The sequence below is a fragment of the Parambassis ranga genome, chromosome 16, assembly GCF_900634625.1.
Source record: "Parambassis ranga chromosome 16, fParRan2.1, whole genome shotgun sequence".
In the NCBI taxonomy this organism is placed as follows: domain Eukaryota; kingdom Metazoa; phylum Chordata; class Actinopteri; family Ambassidae; genus Parambassis; species Parambassis ranga.
Genome location: NC_041036.1, coordinates 16,363,136 through 16,381,927, shown reverse-complemented (window position 1 = coordinate 16,381,927; position 18,792 = coordinate 16,363,136). Strand labels below are relative to the sequence as shown.

At 40.4% G+C, this 18,792-nt stretch overlaps 2 protein-coding genes across 3 annotated transcripts; both read left to right on the top strand.

The window, feature by feature from the left end:
* Window positions 1–104: 104 nt before the first annotated feature.
* Window positions 105–10,357, top strand: mtf1 (metal-regulatory transcription factor 1). 2 transcript variants are annotated; one of them, XM_028425611.1, is made up of 11 exons: window positions 105–195; window positions 1,453–1,975; window positions 5,225–5,463; window positions 6,007–6,138; window positions 6,279–6,352; window positions 6,952–7,085; window positions 7,462–7,539; window positions 7,761–7,863; window positions 7,947–8,563; window positions 8,854–8,923; window positions 9,355–10,357. In XM_028425611.1, the coding sequence occupies exons 2-11, from the start codon at window positions 1,517–1,519 to the stop codon at window positions 9,840–9,842; spliced, it is 2,394 nt and encodes a 797-aa protein (XP_028281412.1). In that variant the 5' UTR covers window positions 105–195; window positions 1,453–1,516; the 3' UTR covers window positions 9,843–10,357. The 2 variants fall into 2 exon arrangements, with proteins under 2 accessions (XP_028281412.1, XP_028281413.1); XM_028425612.1 differs by lacking the exon at window positions 105–195 and adding an exon at window positions 389–691.
* Window positions 10,358–13,866: 3,509 nt separating this feature from the next.
* On the top strand, window positions 13,867–16,953 carry yrdc (yrdC N(6)-threonylcarbamoyltransferase domain containing). The gene is made up of 6 exons (XM_028425848.1): window positions 13,867–14,116; window positions 14,917–15,112; window positions 15,300–15,414; window positions 15,507–15,626; window positions 15,728–15,858; window positions 16,456–16,953. Exons 1-6 carry the CDS (start codon window positions 13,945–13,947, stop codon window positions 16,523–16,525), a joined length of 804 nt encoding a protein of 267 aa, XP_028281649.1. The 5' UTR covers window positions 13,867–13,944; the 3' UTR covers window positions 16,526–16,953.
* The last annotated feature ends 1,839 nt before the right edge of the window (window positions 16,954–18,792 follow it).

Here is an 18,792-nt window from a genome sequence, read left to right as displayed (position 1 = left end):
ATTTTTAAAAATTGTCTTGAGAAATATAATTTCTTATATTTATATAAAAAAATAGAATAATATTGAATTTGACAGTTTATGTTTTATTTCCCATAATTCATCACGAATTGCTGTGAATCTGTGACGTTCCCTGGGAGGGGATAGGCAGAAAGTGCTCAACATCCAAACCAAGGATAAGGTTTATATTTATTGAAGGTAAATATATTTTAATGTCATTTCCTTTAAATGAGTAAATTTAAGTGTTAGTATGCCCGCTTATTGTTTGGTGAAGCGAAACTCGACGGTTTTGCAAGGAAGATGGGTTATGTCAAATGTCGAAAGTGATCGTTGCTAGCTAGTTCATTAGCTTAGCTTTGTGCTAAATTATTGCTACCTAGCAAAGCTATGTGGTGTGTTCAGAGGAATGGTAGTATTTCGCTAGCTAACTAACTAGCTTTCATTTAGCTCGCTGAGACCTAAATGCAAAAATGATACCGATAGATTGGCTGAAGTTGTATAACATTAAGTAACGGGAAAACGATATATTCTAATGACACACGGTTCAAAATCTATATACAGCTAGCGAGATATTTTAAGCTAATAACGTTGCAATCAAACGCACTGAAATATCAAGTCAGTAAGCGACAGTCGCTTGTTACATAGCTTTGTAGAAATGAACGACCACCAACAAATTGAGGACCGTGACAATAAAGTAGGATATCATTACTCGGTTGTCAGTCAAACGTCGTTAACTTTGCAGTCATTGGGTTTTTATATGGTGTTTATGAGGCCAGCGTAAACCGTGTAGTGTTGCAAATGTTAGCTAGCCACGTTAAGCATGGAAAAGTTAACCGAGTATTATGTCAATACGACATCTTTGATAGTTTGCTCACAATTTTTTCATGAAGCATAGCCTGGCGAATTTTTTGTATTGATAATAAATTATTAAGTGTCGTTATTTAGCTGAGTTTAATCCCCGCTGTCTCGTGACTTCTGTCAGAAAGTTCCAGATCTTGATGTAAACCTCAAAGTGATAACAAATTAGACTGAATGTGTAGACCTTTTATTAAGTAACGGGTTATTAAGGAGCAGGTAGTACTCGCTCTTAAATTTAAATAATCTGAAAAACATTGGTAGACGTACAAATTTAATGCTCTGTACGTTCAGTTGTTGGGAAATGTCAGAGCAGGCTTCCAGGATGACATCTGGGCTCTCTAGGAGGATAGATATTTCAATAAAGTTAATGCAATGTCTGAGATGTTTTAATCAGGCAGTTTGTTGTACTTTTAATTTTGGGTATGAACTGTAAGGTTGACACAGGTTTACTTACTAATCTCTGACCACTGTATTCATATTTTCATATTCATGTTTTGGAAGCAACCTCTTACAACAGTTGAGGTCTGCTTTGTAGCCACACTAACTTCCCTTTTCTTGAAAAAACAAACTCATTTACAAGGTTATGTTATTTTTCAGGGAGTGACATTAACAGTGTGAGTGTGCGGTCCTCCTTGCCAAGGCAGGAGAGGCACCAGGGACCATGAGTGAGAATGGCCCTCATACAGAGGCGCCCATGTACTTTGAGGTGGAGGTGGATCATCTGGAGCGGGACGATGAAGAAGATGACAAGATCCACTTTGACAAAGATGATGACCTGATTGCTGAACCTTCATCGTCCTCCGGTAGGGTGTACGACCGCACCACGGTGCTTATAGAGCGGGACCCCATTCGGCTGGATGAGGAGGGTGAAGAAGAGGGTCACTGTGGAGGTGATGAAGATGGAGTCACTTTTCTGACAGAAGGGGAGGGGGATGGAGATGAGGAAGAGGGTTCTCTGGTCTTTATGGCTGATGGGATGTCACAGGGTTATGTGCACCACACAATTTCTCCAGACCAAATCCAGTTCACGATTAATCCAGGCTCAACTCCTATGCCACGCAACATAGAGGGGGCTACACTCACCCTGCACTCTGAGTGCCCAGAAACCAAGCAGAGAGAGGTACGTATAAACAAGTCAATGTCCATAAGTCAATAATATGAAATGTGTACTGTATGCTTGTTAAGTCATTAGGGCCCTTTTTGATTATTACTATACTTGTTTACTGCTGAAGAAGTAGCTTGCAATTACATTGCTACATGCTCGATGGAACACCAGATAACATAATGAATTTTACTGACACATCTAATTGTCTAGGGGCGGCCTCTCCAGAGTGTACCCTGCCTCTCGACCATAGATAGCTGGGTGTTATGTTTGCACTGCAAAATCAAAATGATGTACCTCTCTTCTGTTGACTAAGTTAATGAGAAAGGATAGAGGTGCATGAATTGAGGTGGTCCACGGTTGCTCAGTATTGTTGGTGTTACAGCTGTGCTCTGAACACCAAGTTCTTATTTAATCCACATGTTCTATTGGCTCCTCTTTGCCTTCGTCGTTGTTACAGTGTTAAGTGATTGCAGTTGACATGTCTTTAGTTGTACGATTTCTGTAGGCACAGGATAAAGTTCCACAACAATGATATTCATTTAGTAGTTAGCAGATGTTCATTTAGTAGTTAGCAGGAGTAACAAAATGAATTGGCATTATTATATTTTTGCACATAAAACTAGTGTTTTAATTAATTTTGGTATAGTGTATGATGCATTTTCTGTTCTACTCTCTCTTTCACCTCTCTTTGTTGTTGCTGCCTCTTTTTCTCCTCCTTTACCTGGTCAGCTATCAGCAGGAAAGTTCCCCTGTCGTGAACCACGTCCTGGATTTCTTCCTGTTAAAAGGGAGTTTTCCTTGCCACTGTTTGCTCTGGGTCTCTGTTAAGTGCATTAAGACATGATGAGACACTAGATAGTTAAAACTGAATTGAATTACCCAAAGACTGTCTTACCTTAAGAAAAAAATGTGATGTTATGTGATGTAAATAGTCTCACATAACCATAGGTAATGGTGTCGTCTTTTCCACTGTCCACGTGGTAAGCCAGATAATACAGTGATTATATTGATGGTGTTAAAGAGTCACGACAGTGTGGGCTGCAAGCTTTAGCAGGCTTCCATGGTGGCTTTGCATGGATATTTGTTTAACAGTGTGTCATCCCACATTATAGACTGCCTATCACACAGATTAGTGTTCAGCAAAAGTAAAGTTCTAATGTACTTGTGTCACATCTTTGTAAATGTGTCACTTAGTTGTCTCGCATTAAAGTGTATTAGACAGGAGTTGTTTTTACCAGACAGACAGATCTAAGACAATAAGGGCAGTTAGTAGGAGTAAGGTAAGCTGAGAGGGCTAACTGCAAGCTTCCTCCTCATGTCCGTGTGTTCAATACATTATAGCATTTTTCTAAAAAGGGAATAAGCTACTTTTTTCACTTTGCCCCAGGGTGTCATTGTAAAAGCAGAGCAGAACAGGAGACTGCCACTCGGCGATGGACATCAGTGCTGTGAAACACTGTTGGATGGGATGTATTGCAAGGGGGGGTTAGTCATCATTGCTGTCCTTTATGCTCACCAGTTTAATGTGGCTGAGTCATTCAGATCTCCCGTGAAAGGTCGCACTGACTCAGGCTGTCGCTTTGTTGAATAGGGAGGCTGTTTATTTCTGAGCTGAATTAACAAATAGTTTTCTCCCATTTTATGTGATGATCAGTGGTGTAGGAAGAATTAAAAATATGGGGGGGACACCTTCTGTGGGTAGGTTGGTGAAAAAAAGTATATTAGTATATTATGAAATATAACATAATATGAATTGCAATTTCCTGCGGATTTTAAAAGGTCGTTAAACTATTTTACCTACAGAAGTAAACTCAATGACTGTTTCAGAGACAGATTTAACAAAAACTCATTTATTTTAAAAACACTGACAAACAGAAACTAATTCCAAGTGAAACAACAGTTTTGTCAACCAGACTGGTGCTGCTACACTAACACATTATACAAAGCCTCTATATCTGAGGCCTTCTCTCATTTACAGAGACAAAAGACGCAAATCTCCCTCATGTCCACCTGATAGAGTTTTCCCCGTCATCACTCACCTCAGCAATAGAACTTCCTCCACTGGCCCTACATGATGGCCCTGCCTCTGACTCAGTATCAACCTCAAATACAGATGGAGCTGGAGAGATTGTGCTTTACTGTTCAATTAACAACCAGCTTTAAAATATATTTTATCAATGAAATAACATCAGCATATTTGGATTTAACACAGTTCTCATTATCTGAGTTTCAACAAGTTGTTGGACCATGAACCAAAGTGCTTAATGCAGATAATACTGAAACACTAAAAATGTCCTCTTTATTTTTATCTGCTTATAAAACTACGTAATTCACAGCAAACCTTGTGCATGTGTTTATAATGATGCCTTATCTGCTACATCAGCGTTTCCCTGTTCATATAATGCATCACTCTGTCCTGACACTTTATTACATTTATTTTATTCTTGCTGATAAGAATAGGAGCAGGTGGCTATGTGCGCTGGCTCGGCGAGGCTGATGCTAGCAGGCTAACAGAAGCTAACCTGGCCTCATTACAACATGGGTTAATGCCCAAAACAACTCTAACTCTCCGTGTCTTTGTTAGGAATCTCCTCATGTCCATTGTGTGTGGGGAGGGAGCAGAAAAGGCAACAACATGTCACCAGACAAATAATACCGTGTACTGTAACTGAAAGTAAACAGTAGCTGCCTCCATCATACATAGAGAAGATTGAAGATTCAATATTTACCTTCCTCCCAACTATTGTTGGTTTAACATCAATTTACCGTCACCTGGGGCCATGTAACAAAACACTAAGGCTTTAGCATGAGCTGGACTTTGTGGGATGACACTGACGTCACCTCCTCCAGCTTCAACCAGCACTGACGGTTTTCTTTGCCGTCTCTTACGTTCGCTTTGGCACTGGCTTTGTTAGGTCCATTACTATAGTAACGGTATTGTAGCACTGTGGTAACCAGGAAAACACAAATGGATTTCAGCAGTGAGGTTATTATCTTATGAGTCATGTGGAACAGACTTTTTCACTAGCAATTGAGACAGCGTTAGGTGGAGTTTCCTACTCAGTAAATGTAGGGGGGTCCAAACGGGCCATTTTAAAATGGGGGGGACACATCCCATCCTGATACAATGGTAGCTATGCCTATGGTAATGATAGTTTAATAGATTGAAAGAAGAATGATGTGATCCTTTTCTATTCAATAATTTGGGTGATTTCTTTTTGAATGGCTTGAGTATTGAAAATAATTATTTCTTTTCATAATCAGGTAAAACGCTATCAGTGCACATTCGAAGGCTGCACAAGAACATACAGCACAGCAGGAAACCTGCGGACACACCAGAAGACACACCGCGGGGAATACACATTTGTATGTAATCAGCAGGGCTGTGGAAAGGCCTTCCTCACCTCTTACAGCCTCAAAATTCATGTCCGTGTTCACACCAAGGAGAAGCCATTTGAGTGTGACGTCCAAGGCTGCGAGAAGGCCTTCAACACGCTGTACAGGTGAGCCTCAGCACATCTTTGAATTGAGAGCATTTTCTTTTCAGCTACTGTTTTGTTTGAAGTAGGTCCATACTGAATGTCATCGACATTTGGACACTAACAGTGTAAGGCAGCTGTCACAGACTACCTGAGCCACTCTGATATTATTAGGATAAGAAAACCAGAACAACCTGGCTGGATATGTTCATCATCCTTTAGCATTTTAACCATTAAGCTATCGCTGTGATCTCAAGCAATCCACATCAAAGTGGAGCTGAAGATCTGACAGGACCCGACAGGTTCAGGCCTAACTTTTAACAGCTCTACATCAAAGTTCCTTTGCTGACAAGATGTCTTAGGTCATCAAAATCAATGTCTCAGCTTGCCAATGCTACACATGAATTACTTTCATCCTTTCCATGCTACTAAGAATTTCTTAAACAATGAGAGTCTGGATATAGTATGCATCTTAAACACAATGGCAGTTATCAATCCAGGCTGTGTAATGTCACTGTGTGTCTTTATAACTGTGGTGCAAAGAAACAAACTTGATTGTCTCTGCAGACTGAAAGCACACCAGAGACTTCACACAGGCAAGACGTTCAACTGTGAATCGGAGGGATGCACAAAGTACTTTACCACACTCAGTGACCTGAGAAAGCACATTCGCACTCACACTGGGGAGAAGCCATTCCGGTGAGCATTTTCATTATCACAAGAGGGTTAATCTACACTTAGCTGAAATTGAAGGCACGCACAGACAGATTTTCTTTATTAAGTGTTTGTCTCTACTGGCAGGCGTTAATTTGAAGCAATTCTGTCATTTTCAACTTCAGGTGTGATCACGATGGTTGTGGAAAAGCCTTTGCTGCAAGTCACCACCTAAAAACACATGTACGGACACACACAGGTACATATTATTGGTTTGTTTGAAGTTTTTATTCGTTGACAGAAGATGCTTATTTTTCATCAGTTACCTATGCTTTACATTTGGTCTCCACGCACACTTTATTTAAAGCGCTATTTTTCTGCATTAAAAGATCATTTTAACACTACTGTTCTTTCATATCCGTTGCATATCATGCAAAAGTGGTTTAAATGGGTAATTGAACTGACCATTTAATGTGCATTTATTATTGATTACACAAAAAAGTTGTCTAACTTGAAGCACTCTGTGGAATAGCCAAGGTGCTTTGTGTGTTTGTTCACTGTGGACACAGTCTTTACAATGTACCATCTACTGATCACATAGTAAGGTGGTTTCTAATAGTGCATAGGGTTGATTTATTAGTAATAAATAGTCCTAGGGGTGTGAAGGATTCGCACCTTTGTGTCTTTTCGAACCTCTTGTTTGAAGAAAACATCATGTTTCATGGCCAAACTGGTTAAACAGCTCTGTGTACACAAGGTTTGTGCAAATTGACATGCAGACAGTATTGTTACTAGATATAATATAAAACTGCAGACAAGCACAGACTTAGTCCCACTTGTCTTTTTCCTGTTCAATAGGGGAGAAGCCATTCAACTGTCCTAGTGATGGTTGTGAGAAGACTTTTAGTAGCCAGTACAGTTTGAAGAGTCACATCCGGGGCCACGACAAAGGACAGACCTTCAATGTCACCCTCACCCATCCGCTCTCTGAAGTAAGTCACAGGTTCTTACAGTGGAAGTGAATTTATCTGCAGATATGATGTGTCTTTTGGTGTTTGAGGCATTTTAGACAGTGTGAACATTTGCATTTCTACAGTGAGTCAGAGGTTGAGACTATACTGCATTAATCATGGTAAATGGTATTATGAATATGACAATTAATTAATAATTGCTGTCTTGTTTTCCAAAAGATGTCACAACATGTGTGTAATCCTGTAACAGTTTTTTTTACTAAAACCTAAAAGTTTAGCATTGACACAGAATTTGTTCCACATCCTTTTCGAGCTTTGCTCCATGATTTGTTTGTACGATTCAACAGGTGATCATCTCATAGCAATGTCAAATTTAATTAGGATCTCTTAATTACAGGATGCAAATCACTCGCTGTGCCTCAGTGACTTGAGCCTCATCTCTACAGACTCAGAGCTGCGAGAGAACATCCACAATGTGAGTCTGGCCTTTGTTTCACCGTTTTCAGAGAGACATTGGGAATGATGCAGAGTGGCTATAAAACAGATCATTAGTAAAGTTGTCAATAAAAATTTTTATATTTCTAGATTATTTAAAATACATACTTGGAAAAGGTCCCTGATTTATTAAGGAATTTTTTTAATTTCCTTAATAAATTAAATATTAAATATTTTTAAATGTTTTTATCTGTATTACAGGCGCAAAATCTGGACCTCAACAGTGTGACCCCTGTGAAAATCTTTGAGCTCATGTTCCAGAGTCCTGAAAATAGTGTCAGCCAAGATGATGCTCATCCCAGTGGTAAGAACAATTTAATTAAAACCTGACAGACTGAGTTGTATCAAGTGTTTTTGTTCTGATGGAGGTTTTATTTCACCTCTCAGAGAGCCTTGTTGAACCTTTCAGCGTAGAGACCTCTACCCAGCCGATGACTGATGCCTCGTCTCTCATTTCTGTTAATCCTACCTCCTCATCTTCCTGTACCCATGCCACTGCAGTCTTGGAGGTTTCTCCCCCCCTCAATCAGAGCTCTTCCTCTCAAGCCTCTGGGGTGGAGGTCTCTGTCACAGCTACTGCCAGTTCCACACAGCCTCCTGCTTTCATGCAGCTAAGTGGCCCTCAGCAGATCTCAGATGTGCCTCAGGCTTCTGTCCAAGCACCAAACCATGTTGGCCCGCAGCACTATGTGGCACTACCACCCACATTCCTACAGCCAGAAAGTGCCACCCAGACAACTCCTCTGCAACCACCCGTCTCTGCTCCATTGACCACCGCATCTTCAAGCCCTGCCACGGCTGCTGTTGTTGCAAGCAGTGTAACAGATGCTTTAGCAGCCGTGGCTCAACCTGTGCCTTTGGCTAACAGCCCTGTCCCCAACTCTGCAACCATCACTATAGCGCCCACCCAGAACATTCTGCAGCCTGGCCTGGTCATGTCTGACCAGAACCTCCAGTGGATCCTCAGCAGTGCTGCTAACAGCCAGCAAAACCCAGAACAAGCAGTGAGTAATGCTCCCATACAGTATTTGCACGAAATGGTTGAAAACTAGTATAAACTTAGGTTTATTAGTCTTCATGTGACACATTCTTAGGCCTAACAGCACATTCCTGGTAAGAAATGATCGATGTCTTCTGTATGTCATGTGTGAATATATGTATTTGTGTGTATATACATATATGTATATATATGTGTGTGTACAGATTACACTAACCACTAACCACTTCCTTCTGATACAGTAGGAAACTCTGATTTGAATCAACTTGACAATACAGTTAAATGTGTTTTTCACAGTCACACCAAGGAGCTCCTAAAGTAGAGAAGGTTTTCTTCACCACAGCCATACCAGTGGGAGGAAATACAGGTAAGTCCTTGTGTATTTCATTATACTATGGACATTTAACTAAGTCATACATCTGTTTTCGCCTACAATTAAATTGTTAGTTTTGTTAGGATTAATGCTAAAGTAATACTTAACTTCCCTAAGGTGCTTTCACTATACAAATGTAATTCTGGAGGCCTTAATTAATGCATAGTATTTGGACAGTGTCCTATATGACAATTACTGGCAAAGGAGACATAACATTGAAAGTATAAGCTACAAGTAAGGTTGGGCAGAGATTACACTATAGATGACATGACCAGTTTTGCTGTTGTCAGTTGTTGCTCACTTAAGGAATTAAGATGCCAAGTTGCACTTCCTCTTATCTTTGCAGTGCATGAAGGCCAACTTCCTTCCGATTCCTAATGAGTTGTTATATTCTGCATTGACCTTTGGCATTGTTTGTGTTTCAGGCAGCTCAGTCCAGCAGATCGGCCTCAGTCTGCCAGTCATCATCATCAAACAGGAGGAATCTTGCCAGTGCCAGTGTGCCTGCAGGGACTCTGCTAAAGACAAGAGTGCCAAGAGTGTGTCCTCTGTGGTTCCATTAGCCCCAGCACTGCAGCAACCATCAGAGCCCACTCCACCACCACCACTATCGGAGCCTCCACATCCACCAGCCACTTCTTCTTCCTCATGCTGCCTCCCTAAGTCTTCCTCCAAGGTGGGTGGGGAAAGACCAGAGGCCCCCTCTTCTTCCTCTTGTTCCTCCTCCTCCACAGGTCAGACTTTTTCCACGATAGTTAGCAGCACTGCCACCAACCCGCCCTCATCCGATGGGTTAGCCAGTATGGACGTCTCAGACTTCCTCTCACTGCAGAGCCCTGAGACAGCTGCCAACATTGAGGCTCTGCTGCTGGTTGCAGATGACTTCAACATGGCCACTGATGGCAATCCTTAGAAGAGCTGCCTTCTGAGTCCGGAACCATGTGTTTGTTGCACCCACGCATCCACAAGCATTGATTCCACCCACACCTCAAGTCACTCTCCAAAGTGATGCCTCTTCTTTCGCCCTCTACAGTGTGTGCATCAAACCCTCTGTACCTGCAGTGCATTTTGTTCTGCACTGCTCTGTGCAACATATATACATATATATATACATATATACAAAGTATGAATAACTTCTGTTAAGTCTCATTGCAGTAGTTGAGTTTTTAGAAACAGAATTTGTTTGCTTATTGAGATTTAGCAGCTTTGATGCTAATTAATGCAGGGAAAAGGCAGTAGACCCCTTGTTAAAGACAATAACTGTATATAATCTGCAAGATGTCCACTCAGAATTGATCCAATGAAACAAGTGAGTGTTGTCCAAGCACTGATAATTTACGAGTTGGCATTGTCTAGGTCTAGAAGGTGGCCCACCTGAGCAGAGAGACAAAAACTCGTCTGTATATCCTTGTACTGTACCACAGGTCCTATCAAATGCTTAAAGCTGGTATGCAATTGACCAGAACGCACTGTATATTAGAGGAATTTGCTACAACTTTAATCACTGCTCCCAGCAGGAATTTGAAGGGGCCGGCCACGTAAGCCCCCCTCATTTGGGGTCATATGACTGGGCTGTCATCTAATATGAAGTGATTTCCTCAGCATTTTTTGTTTTCTAGAAAGACTAGTGTAGTCCAGAAAATGTGATGATTCTTTGCTACTTGTTTTGGCAGTTATTAATTAATTGAGATAAAAACCTGTATTCAGATCTGCCTGTCTCTTTAAATAACACCCATCAATAAGTTGGCTATAACTTTAACTTAAAATTGTATATGTTAATTTATTCAAATGCTTGATTCTTTCATGATACTGGTTAATACTGTTATCTTTGAAATAAGAAATCTATTAATTTATTCCAGTCGCATATATTTTAAGTTTAGCTTTGTTTGTTTGTTTTTGTTACTGAATTGCTTTAACATAATGGGTATTGCTAAAAGCATGCTTAAGAAAAGAGGCACCTATAGTAGACTGCACAGTGAAGCAAATTTTCCAATAGGATTTACTCATTTGCAAAAGTAGTCCACAATGAAACTGTAAGGAACTGCTGTCAACATCCCATGTTTTTTAGGGTTGTGACCCTCTCAGGGATGCATCAAGTCATAACTGGTTCCCTTAATTTGTCTCTCAGACATTTCCCTTAGCTTAAGCCCCATGCTTGCAGTAGCCCTATGTTTTGCTGCACTCTTCCCTTTTTATTGCACACTAACTTGTAAAGTGAGTAATCTGAGGTGCAGTACCACTACACATTTTTTTGTATACAACTGCTGTAAAGTAGCATTTAAAAGACGGTGTCCTGGCGACAGTGTAAATATAGTACATTTTAGTGTAAACATCTTTGAGAGACTTGTAGATTATTCTAGAATTTGTATTTTTGTATAGACTTTTGAATTACTAACTGTCAGAGTTTGGAGCTGATGTATACCCCCCCCCCCATTTATCCTTGCATTCTTTCCCCTAACACATTTATGCAGTTTGGGTTTTTGCTGTGTTTAGTTGAATAGTCCTACAAGCAGCTGGGCTTTTGTACAGTCACAATAGTAACAAAAATACATGTGTCGTTCAGCCTCCTGCTCAGAGTATAATTTAAAAGTATTGTTTCACATGGGACGCAATGCAATGATGATAGAGCAAAGGCATTATGCCCTGTTAATTAGTAGTGTAAAGCTCCTTGGCCTTACAACGATGAACTTCTATGAGCCTCCTTGCCTTGACGGTCTCTGCTTCAAATTTTAACCGACTCAGGCGATCAGGTACCTCTAGCAGCAGATCACATCGAGGACAAATAGACATAAAAACTTATTATGGTTTCTTCTGCTTTTATTTTCCAGCTGTGATGTTTGAACAGTCGGACAGATATGCGGCATTGGTAAACGTATAATCAACTACCTAGTAGATGCGAAATTCGAGTTACCTAACTTACTGAGTTACATCTGCCTTTTTTTTCTTTTTCTCTTATGATTGAGTAGGGGAGCGAAATGCTGTGAGGGCAGTTTAAATATTGCAAAAGGCTCTAGTTAGAGATTCGGGGCTTGAAATCATTCCATGTGTGCAGTATTGGATATTTAAAGTGTCAAAACACAATGTTGAATCTATTGGATCACAAAATGGTGAAATAATTTCCCCTCAAACAACAACAAAAAGACTGCCAGGACTCAAGCATGTGTGTCATTATACATTCATACTGTCTGACTATGCAATTTTAAATGTGGCATTCACTCAAGTTGACTCCAAATCAATTTTGTTTGTTTTCTTCTCTCTCAATGCCTACATGCAGAACTCCAGTAGAAAAAAGTTTCCAGTGCATACATGTCCGATTCCAGTATATTGCATTTCAGATTTTACATTAAAGTGTGAATTTGTCAAGTACTGTTCCCATGAATGTTGCGCCTCAGCTTTCCTTTCACATGCCGAATTGCTCTGAGGGAAGTGGTTTAAAACCAACTGGACTTATATTAGGGAGTACTTTGTGAATGAATGGTTCTGTTTTAAGAATTATGGTCAAATGTACACAGCTTTTTTTTTATTTTTACCTTATGAGTGAATATGTTGCATTTAAGTCCCATGTTATGTAATCATCTCAGCCTTTCATATGCTTAACATTTGATGTGCAGAATTTCTCGGCTATCTCCTTCAGTGAGAGTCAAGCTTACAGCTGCCAGTCGTTTTAATCAAAAAGCAGAGTGGAAGGGTTCGTGTCTCACGTTAACCTGAAATGGTAACGCCGGCAAAAATCACACTGATGGCGACGTTTGTTTGGAAGCAGATTGTTTTGATCACGCACATGTGTTTATGGAAAAAAAAAACTCTATGCTTCCAAAGGAATGTCTCGACACCCAAAGAGTGATAAACTAAGGATTTGTATTTTTTAAAGAATGTATAATGTGAAAATGTTTGCTTATGCTCGTTTCGTATAAAGTAATATTAAGATGAATAACTTTCTGAATTGAGAGCAATATACTAATAAAACCTTATCCTTGTCACTGACATGTGTCTGTTCAGTTGTACATTTGTAGACTTTATTTGATTACAGAGAGTGGAAATGGGTGGGGAATGGACTGCTTCTCTTTGTTCACTTCTGTGGTGGTAAAGATACATCCTGGAGAGATTTCCTCTGAAACCAAGAAGCATAAATCACTTTAATAATCTGCCACATAGGATGCAGGTAGAGGAAAGTGAGACTCACCATTAGAACTTCACTCAGGTCCCTCAGGTCAGTCAGCACCGTTTGGCACAGACTCATCTGCTCAGACAGAGCCGTCAGTCTGTGCTCCACCTTCTGCAGGAGACAAACCTCAGTTTACACACACAGACATTCACAGGCTGAGCTGCATGCAGCGGCTGACCTGTTTGACAGGTGAACCGGCTCCATCATCCAGACGTGTCCCTGTATCCTCCGGACAACCTGTAACTGTGTTAAAGCCGTTTAAAGTGTTAGCACTGTTCATGTAAAACTGACAGTGTGCTCAGGTTACCTGCGTCTGAAGCCATGGCTGTGGACATGTTGGTCTGCTGCTGCCGAGGAGAGCCTATCAGCACGTGCGCACAGGTGTCTGACATTTTCCTAATTATTGGATGATGAGGAGCGCGTGAGGGTAACGTGAAGGAAACGTCAGCCAAGGTCCGCCATGTCTGCAGAAAAAATAAATATTATGCTCATGTAAAATGAAAAGAGGCTGCCCAAAAAGGTAAGCAACTGAAATTAAAAAATACTTTTAATTATTTTTTAACGTGTGTTTTTGCAGTAGTGTATTTCTCTTTTTATCATTCAACTCAGCGCAAAGTACAGCAAACAAAACATGTTTCCAAATATAAAACAAGATATAATAAAATGGGCATAATCGAAACTTCAGCTGGGTAAAGTTTATGAGTGTACGGTTGAACTCTCCTCTAGGCTGCTGGCCCTTTAAGAACAGTTTACGTCATTGTTTATAGGCGTAACCCGGAAGACTTTCGTCCAGCGACAACATGCTCCTCATTTGACAAGTGACCCAGTACTCGCTGTATACTTGGATTTTATGAAGTCAGTGTGCAGCATCGCAGCTGAAATAATCACATCCAGAGGATCTCACAGTTCGGCCGCGGCTCGTCGACTCGGAGCGGAGATGTGTAAAGAGCTCAAGACCAAAGTGCTGCGTTTGATGCCGCACGCCGCCAACGGGCCGATGGTTCACCAGGAGGGTCAAACAGGTACACGTGTCTGTCAGTCACTGCTGGAATGAAGTCATACTCAGTATAAACAAACAATAGAGGAAATAAGCGACTGGTTTTGATGAGTTTTAGCCAGAGGAGCAGATACTTCTTCATCTGAAGTTACTAACGTAAACATTGCAGCGTGTTACATCAGCAAGCCTGAAGTTCATGCGACATGCAGCTACTACAGTTAGTTTTTAAAAAGCTGAACGTAGGTCCTAGTAATCCTAAAGTTATTACCACATTCATAATGAACGAGTTCCATTGTGTAACTTAAACAAAGCAAACTCAACTGACTGTACAATACAGAGCAATCCTTCAGCAGCATTCAAAGCAATGCTTCAGCTGCAGCAATCAAACTTGTATTTTCTTCAGGAAATGCTTTTCTAGTTTATAGAGAATCCGTTTTTGAAGTGGTATCAACATGTTTAGTAGATGCTACGTGACTTTATTGTGAGGAATCACAATGCATTCATTGCTGCTGCATGACAAAATCAAAAAGAGAGTAAATGCATAATAACTGTATTCATCGGGTAACTTTAAGTGCAGTTAAAGTTATCATTACTCTCTGAATTCTGTGGAGACCGTGCACAGTATCACAGAAAAAAACATAGGATATGAAACCTTGAGTATCACTGAGCTCAAACTAATGAAACATACAGGAGCACAGTGATGAAGTAGGCAGCATATGCTGAAGTCTGTCAGGCTGTGCTAAACAGGTTTTGTGGAGCATACATGTGTTTGTCTTTCTTGCTGTGGATGACATCTCGCTGACACTCCTCGTTTTCAAACTGCAGATGGTGCTGAAATCCTGACTTGCACAGTGAAGGCTCTGAAAGAGGGTCACATTGTTGCTGTGCCCACAGACACCATATACGGCCTGGCTTGTCTGGCCCAAAACTCAGAAGCTGTCAGAAAAACGTATAATATAAAAGGACGAAATGGGCAGAAACCTCTGGCCATTTGTGTTGGAGAAATCCAGGATATCTATGAGTGAGTATGCAGGTCTGAGCTATGATAGAACATATTTAAAACTCACTGTGAAACATCTCTTAAAAAATGATTTTTCTTAGAATTGGTATTTTTGACGTGGAGGCTAAAAGGTGAAACACACAGTCCTATCTGAATGCCTGTGTTCCATCTTTGTTCTGGTTACACAGCTCAACTTTTCTGTGGACAGGTACTGTAAGGTGAAGGTGAAGAAAGAGTTGTTACACGACCTGCTGCCTGGTCCTGTCACTCTGGTCTTTGAAAGGTCTGAGGTTCTAAACGCAGATCTCAACCCCTTTACTTCGGTGAGTTCACATCTTTACCTGATGCACCTGTAACTAAACCAGGGCTGAATTATTTCAGTCAGCTGTTGTTGACGCGTCCATGTGCTCCTCAGCTCGTAGGTGTACGGATCCCAGATCACACCTTCATGCGGCGCCTTTGCCAGATGTGTGGCGAACCGCTCGCACTTACCAGCGCCAACATCAGCTCACACACCAGCACCATTGAAGTACATGTAAGTAACAGAAAAAGACTTTGTGTCCATGGAAGACTGTGAACAGGTGTAAAGTTCCAAACATTGTTTCTTCAATGCTGCTGCTGTTCTGTTTCTTGAAGGAGTTTCAGGAGCTTTGGCCTAAACTAGCTGTGGTGGTGGACGGTGGACCTATAGGAGACCATTGTCGCCTTGGATCAACAGTGGTCGACCTATCAGTGGTTGGGAGATACCGCATCATCAGACCTGGCTGGTGAGTTCATGTGGTTACTCAGATCACTTGTTGTTGCTTTATATTTAATTAACAGCATTTTTTGTACATGGGAAAAAAAATTTGTAATGATGTTTTAGTATATTCTTCATTTACACAATTCACACTTCACAGTGTGGTCTGACCTATGAGTAATACAATGGAATAACAGTGGATAGATTGTTGTGTTTTATAGCCATGCAGACTTTAAATGCAGTGAATTGGAGACTCAATATTCTGAAAGACTAAGATTTTTTTTTACCTGCATGACTAAGCCTGCAATTCACTCCACGAGTCATGAAAAAAGGAACATGCACTACGGCCAATTCCTCAGAAATATGAAGCACCTGCCAATGTTTGTGCTCTACTGCTGTGCTTTGTACTGCTGCATTAGTGCCACCCCACAGCACCTGCTATGATCAGGAATCTCAAGCACAATGTGGGTAACTGTGCAGATAGAATATCTAAATATCTGAATACTGAAAGTACTCAGGAGGTTTTGCATTATTTAATCTCCCACTTGAACACGCTCAGCTTCACACCCTCCATCTGAAGTAAACAATGGCACGTTAAACAAGAAACGACTTATTCTTTTCTCAGCGCCTTTTCTTCGACGGTTGATGTGCTGGAACGTAAATACGGACTGTCACAGGACTTGCGGGATGAATGACCTTTGACCTCACCACACACACTCCAAAACACACGCTGACACGCACAAGAACCCTTGATAGATGGGGAGAGATCCTGTGAGTTTGTTTCTGCCGGGAAAGACTATGACTCAGGGAAAGGACAAGTCATTTCTTCTTGGTTTCTTTGGGTGATCGTATTTTGGGTTTAAATTACAGTGGGAGTTTGAGTTCTCTTCCATTACTGTAAGTCTCTTAATATGTATAATGCTTGGTTAGGGAAGTTGTTTATGATGACACAAAGGACTTGTATACACCACAGATCCCATTTCTATTTGATAGAACCTTTTAATGATATTGCTAATATTTATTTTAAGCCCCATGAAAGGCCTACAATGCAATTGTCCCCAACTACAGATCTGTTGCATCATTAAAACTGAAGTGTTTTTTTTCCTCAGTGAGTGTTGTAAGCCTGTCCAAACTTCATATTTCAAAATAAAAGTTTTTGTTTCCCTAGTCCCACAGTCTAATTCATGCCAGAAGGTGTCTAAGACATGTTTCTGTCTTCATAGGAGCTTGAGTGGAATTGAGGAATTGAGTAGAGCCACTTACAGGAACTCACATGATGATCAACCAAAGACACATCAAAAAGACATTTTTATTTTTTAAAAAAAAAAGAACTCAAAATACCTTTTTACTTTTAGCAGTCCTATTCTAGTCAATACAAAGTGTGCCCCAGTCACTGGCAGGTTTCAAAGCTACTGCATAACACTGAGCTCAGAGGTCTCATTTATAAAACATTGCACCAAATCTACACTAAATGGAGGAGGAGCACGGAAAGGAATTTGCCAGATTATGCTATATTATAGTTTTGTTTGGTGTCTGCTGGGTGATATCTGCACCATATTAGAGGACATGATAAACACCACTGGTCACCTCTCATATACAATTATTCAGTGACATATGATCATTTTCTCTGTGAATCTGACTCACAGGAAGTCATGTATTATCTTTCAGTTTTAAAAAGAGATGCGATTCATTTTCCAAGTCACTTTTTACACGATGTACAGCACTATTTGTGAACTTGGCTGTTTTTATTGTCCTTGCAAAAATAAATGTCTAAATATTAAATAGTACATCTTATCAAACCTAAAGCTAAACGTTAAATGTTGCATTTGGTAAAAAAAAATTATAGCCAGCACACCAATTCACACTGATTTCATTGAAGTATCAAAATAAAAGCTCCATAAAGAAATCTGGCAGGCTTCCTCTTCCTGCTGTGTGGCTGCCCTCCATCTGCAGACAAACTTGAAGTGAGTTCAGCTCAGACCAGAATGGGTGCGTGTTATACATAGGGCTGTTCACCAGGATAGTCACAAATAGCACTGCAGGTTTAAACGTTAATGGATAAATCTGCTGGCAGCCACCAGCACTCCAGATTCAACTTTTTCCCCTATATTTAAGACTTTAAGAAGAGAAATATTTTTCCTGAATTTCCCCTCGGGGATCAATAAAGTATTCATCTATCTATTGATAAAGCAGATGTCAGTAATCGTCATTCTTAACCATTCTTAGAAGGTGGTTTATGTCACTTCCAGGCCTTCTTGTGTGCAGGATTATAAATGAGACCCCTGGTCTGATTCTGGTGTTTTTAATGAGCCTTCATAAAGAAATCAGCATCTTCTCTGTGAGTGTTCAGAAAACTTTAGGATAATGCAGACTACATTTCTGCAGCTTCAGCTGCACTTTAATAGCTTGTACGATTCACTTGCCAAATGACACTAAACGCCTGTGTTAGCACAGCAGAGAGGATCCGTCCTAATCTGCATGCTGGAAGCTTAGAAATACTAGAAGAGCATTTTGCTCCACTTATCAGCTAATATGCTTTAGAAGTTTTCTCAAGAGAGTTTAGTTTAGTGGAGGGGACACGTTGACAGAATCCTTATGATACAAAAACTGTACTAAATTGACTCTCATAATTATAGTGGGAAATAAATTTGCCACCTGCTCAGGATACATAACCTCTTCACAGTTACATCAGATGAAACAGATAATCCTGTCTTAACAAACTTACTCTCCAGGTGTATTTCAAAAACGTTAAGAATAAATCTTTTCCTGTCTTTATGCTAAGCTAACAAGCTGTAGCAATGGACAAATGGGCGATTGGTCCTCTCACCTGACCTTACAAACCACACCAATCAAAGAAACTAAACAAATCTAAAAGAAAAGCACACGTCCTCACTCCTATAAGTAATCAGACAGCAGTATGAGGCTCTGACACGGTGACGCATTGTATTCATGAATATGTGAG

Coding starts and splice junctions, on each gene's coding strand:
- mtf1 (XM_028425611.1), top strand. CDS start 1,517: ATGAGTGAGAATGGCCCTCATACAGAGGCGCCCATGTACTTTGAGGTG. Junction 1,976..5,224: donor CAGAAACCAAGCAGAGAGAG/GTACGTATAAAC, acceptor TTTCATAATCAG/GTAAAACGCTATCAGTGCAC. Junction 6,139..6,278: donor ACTGGGGAGAAGCCATTCCG/GTGAGCATTTTC, acceptor TTTCAACTTCAG/GTGTGATCACGATGGTTGTG.
- yrdc (XM_028425848.1), top strand. CDS start 13,945: ATGAAGTCAGTGTGCAGCATCGCAGCTGAAATAATCACATCCAGAGGA. Junction 14,117..14,916: donor TCACCAGGAGGGTCAAACAG/GTACACGTGTCT, acceptor TTCAAACTGCAG/ATGGTGCTGAAATCCTGACT. Junction 15,113..15,299: donor GAAATCCAGGATATCTATGA/GTGAGTATGCAG, acceptor TTCTGTGGACAG/GTACTGTAAGGTGAAGGTGA.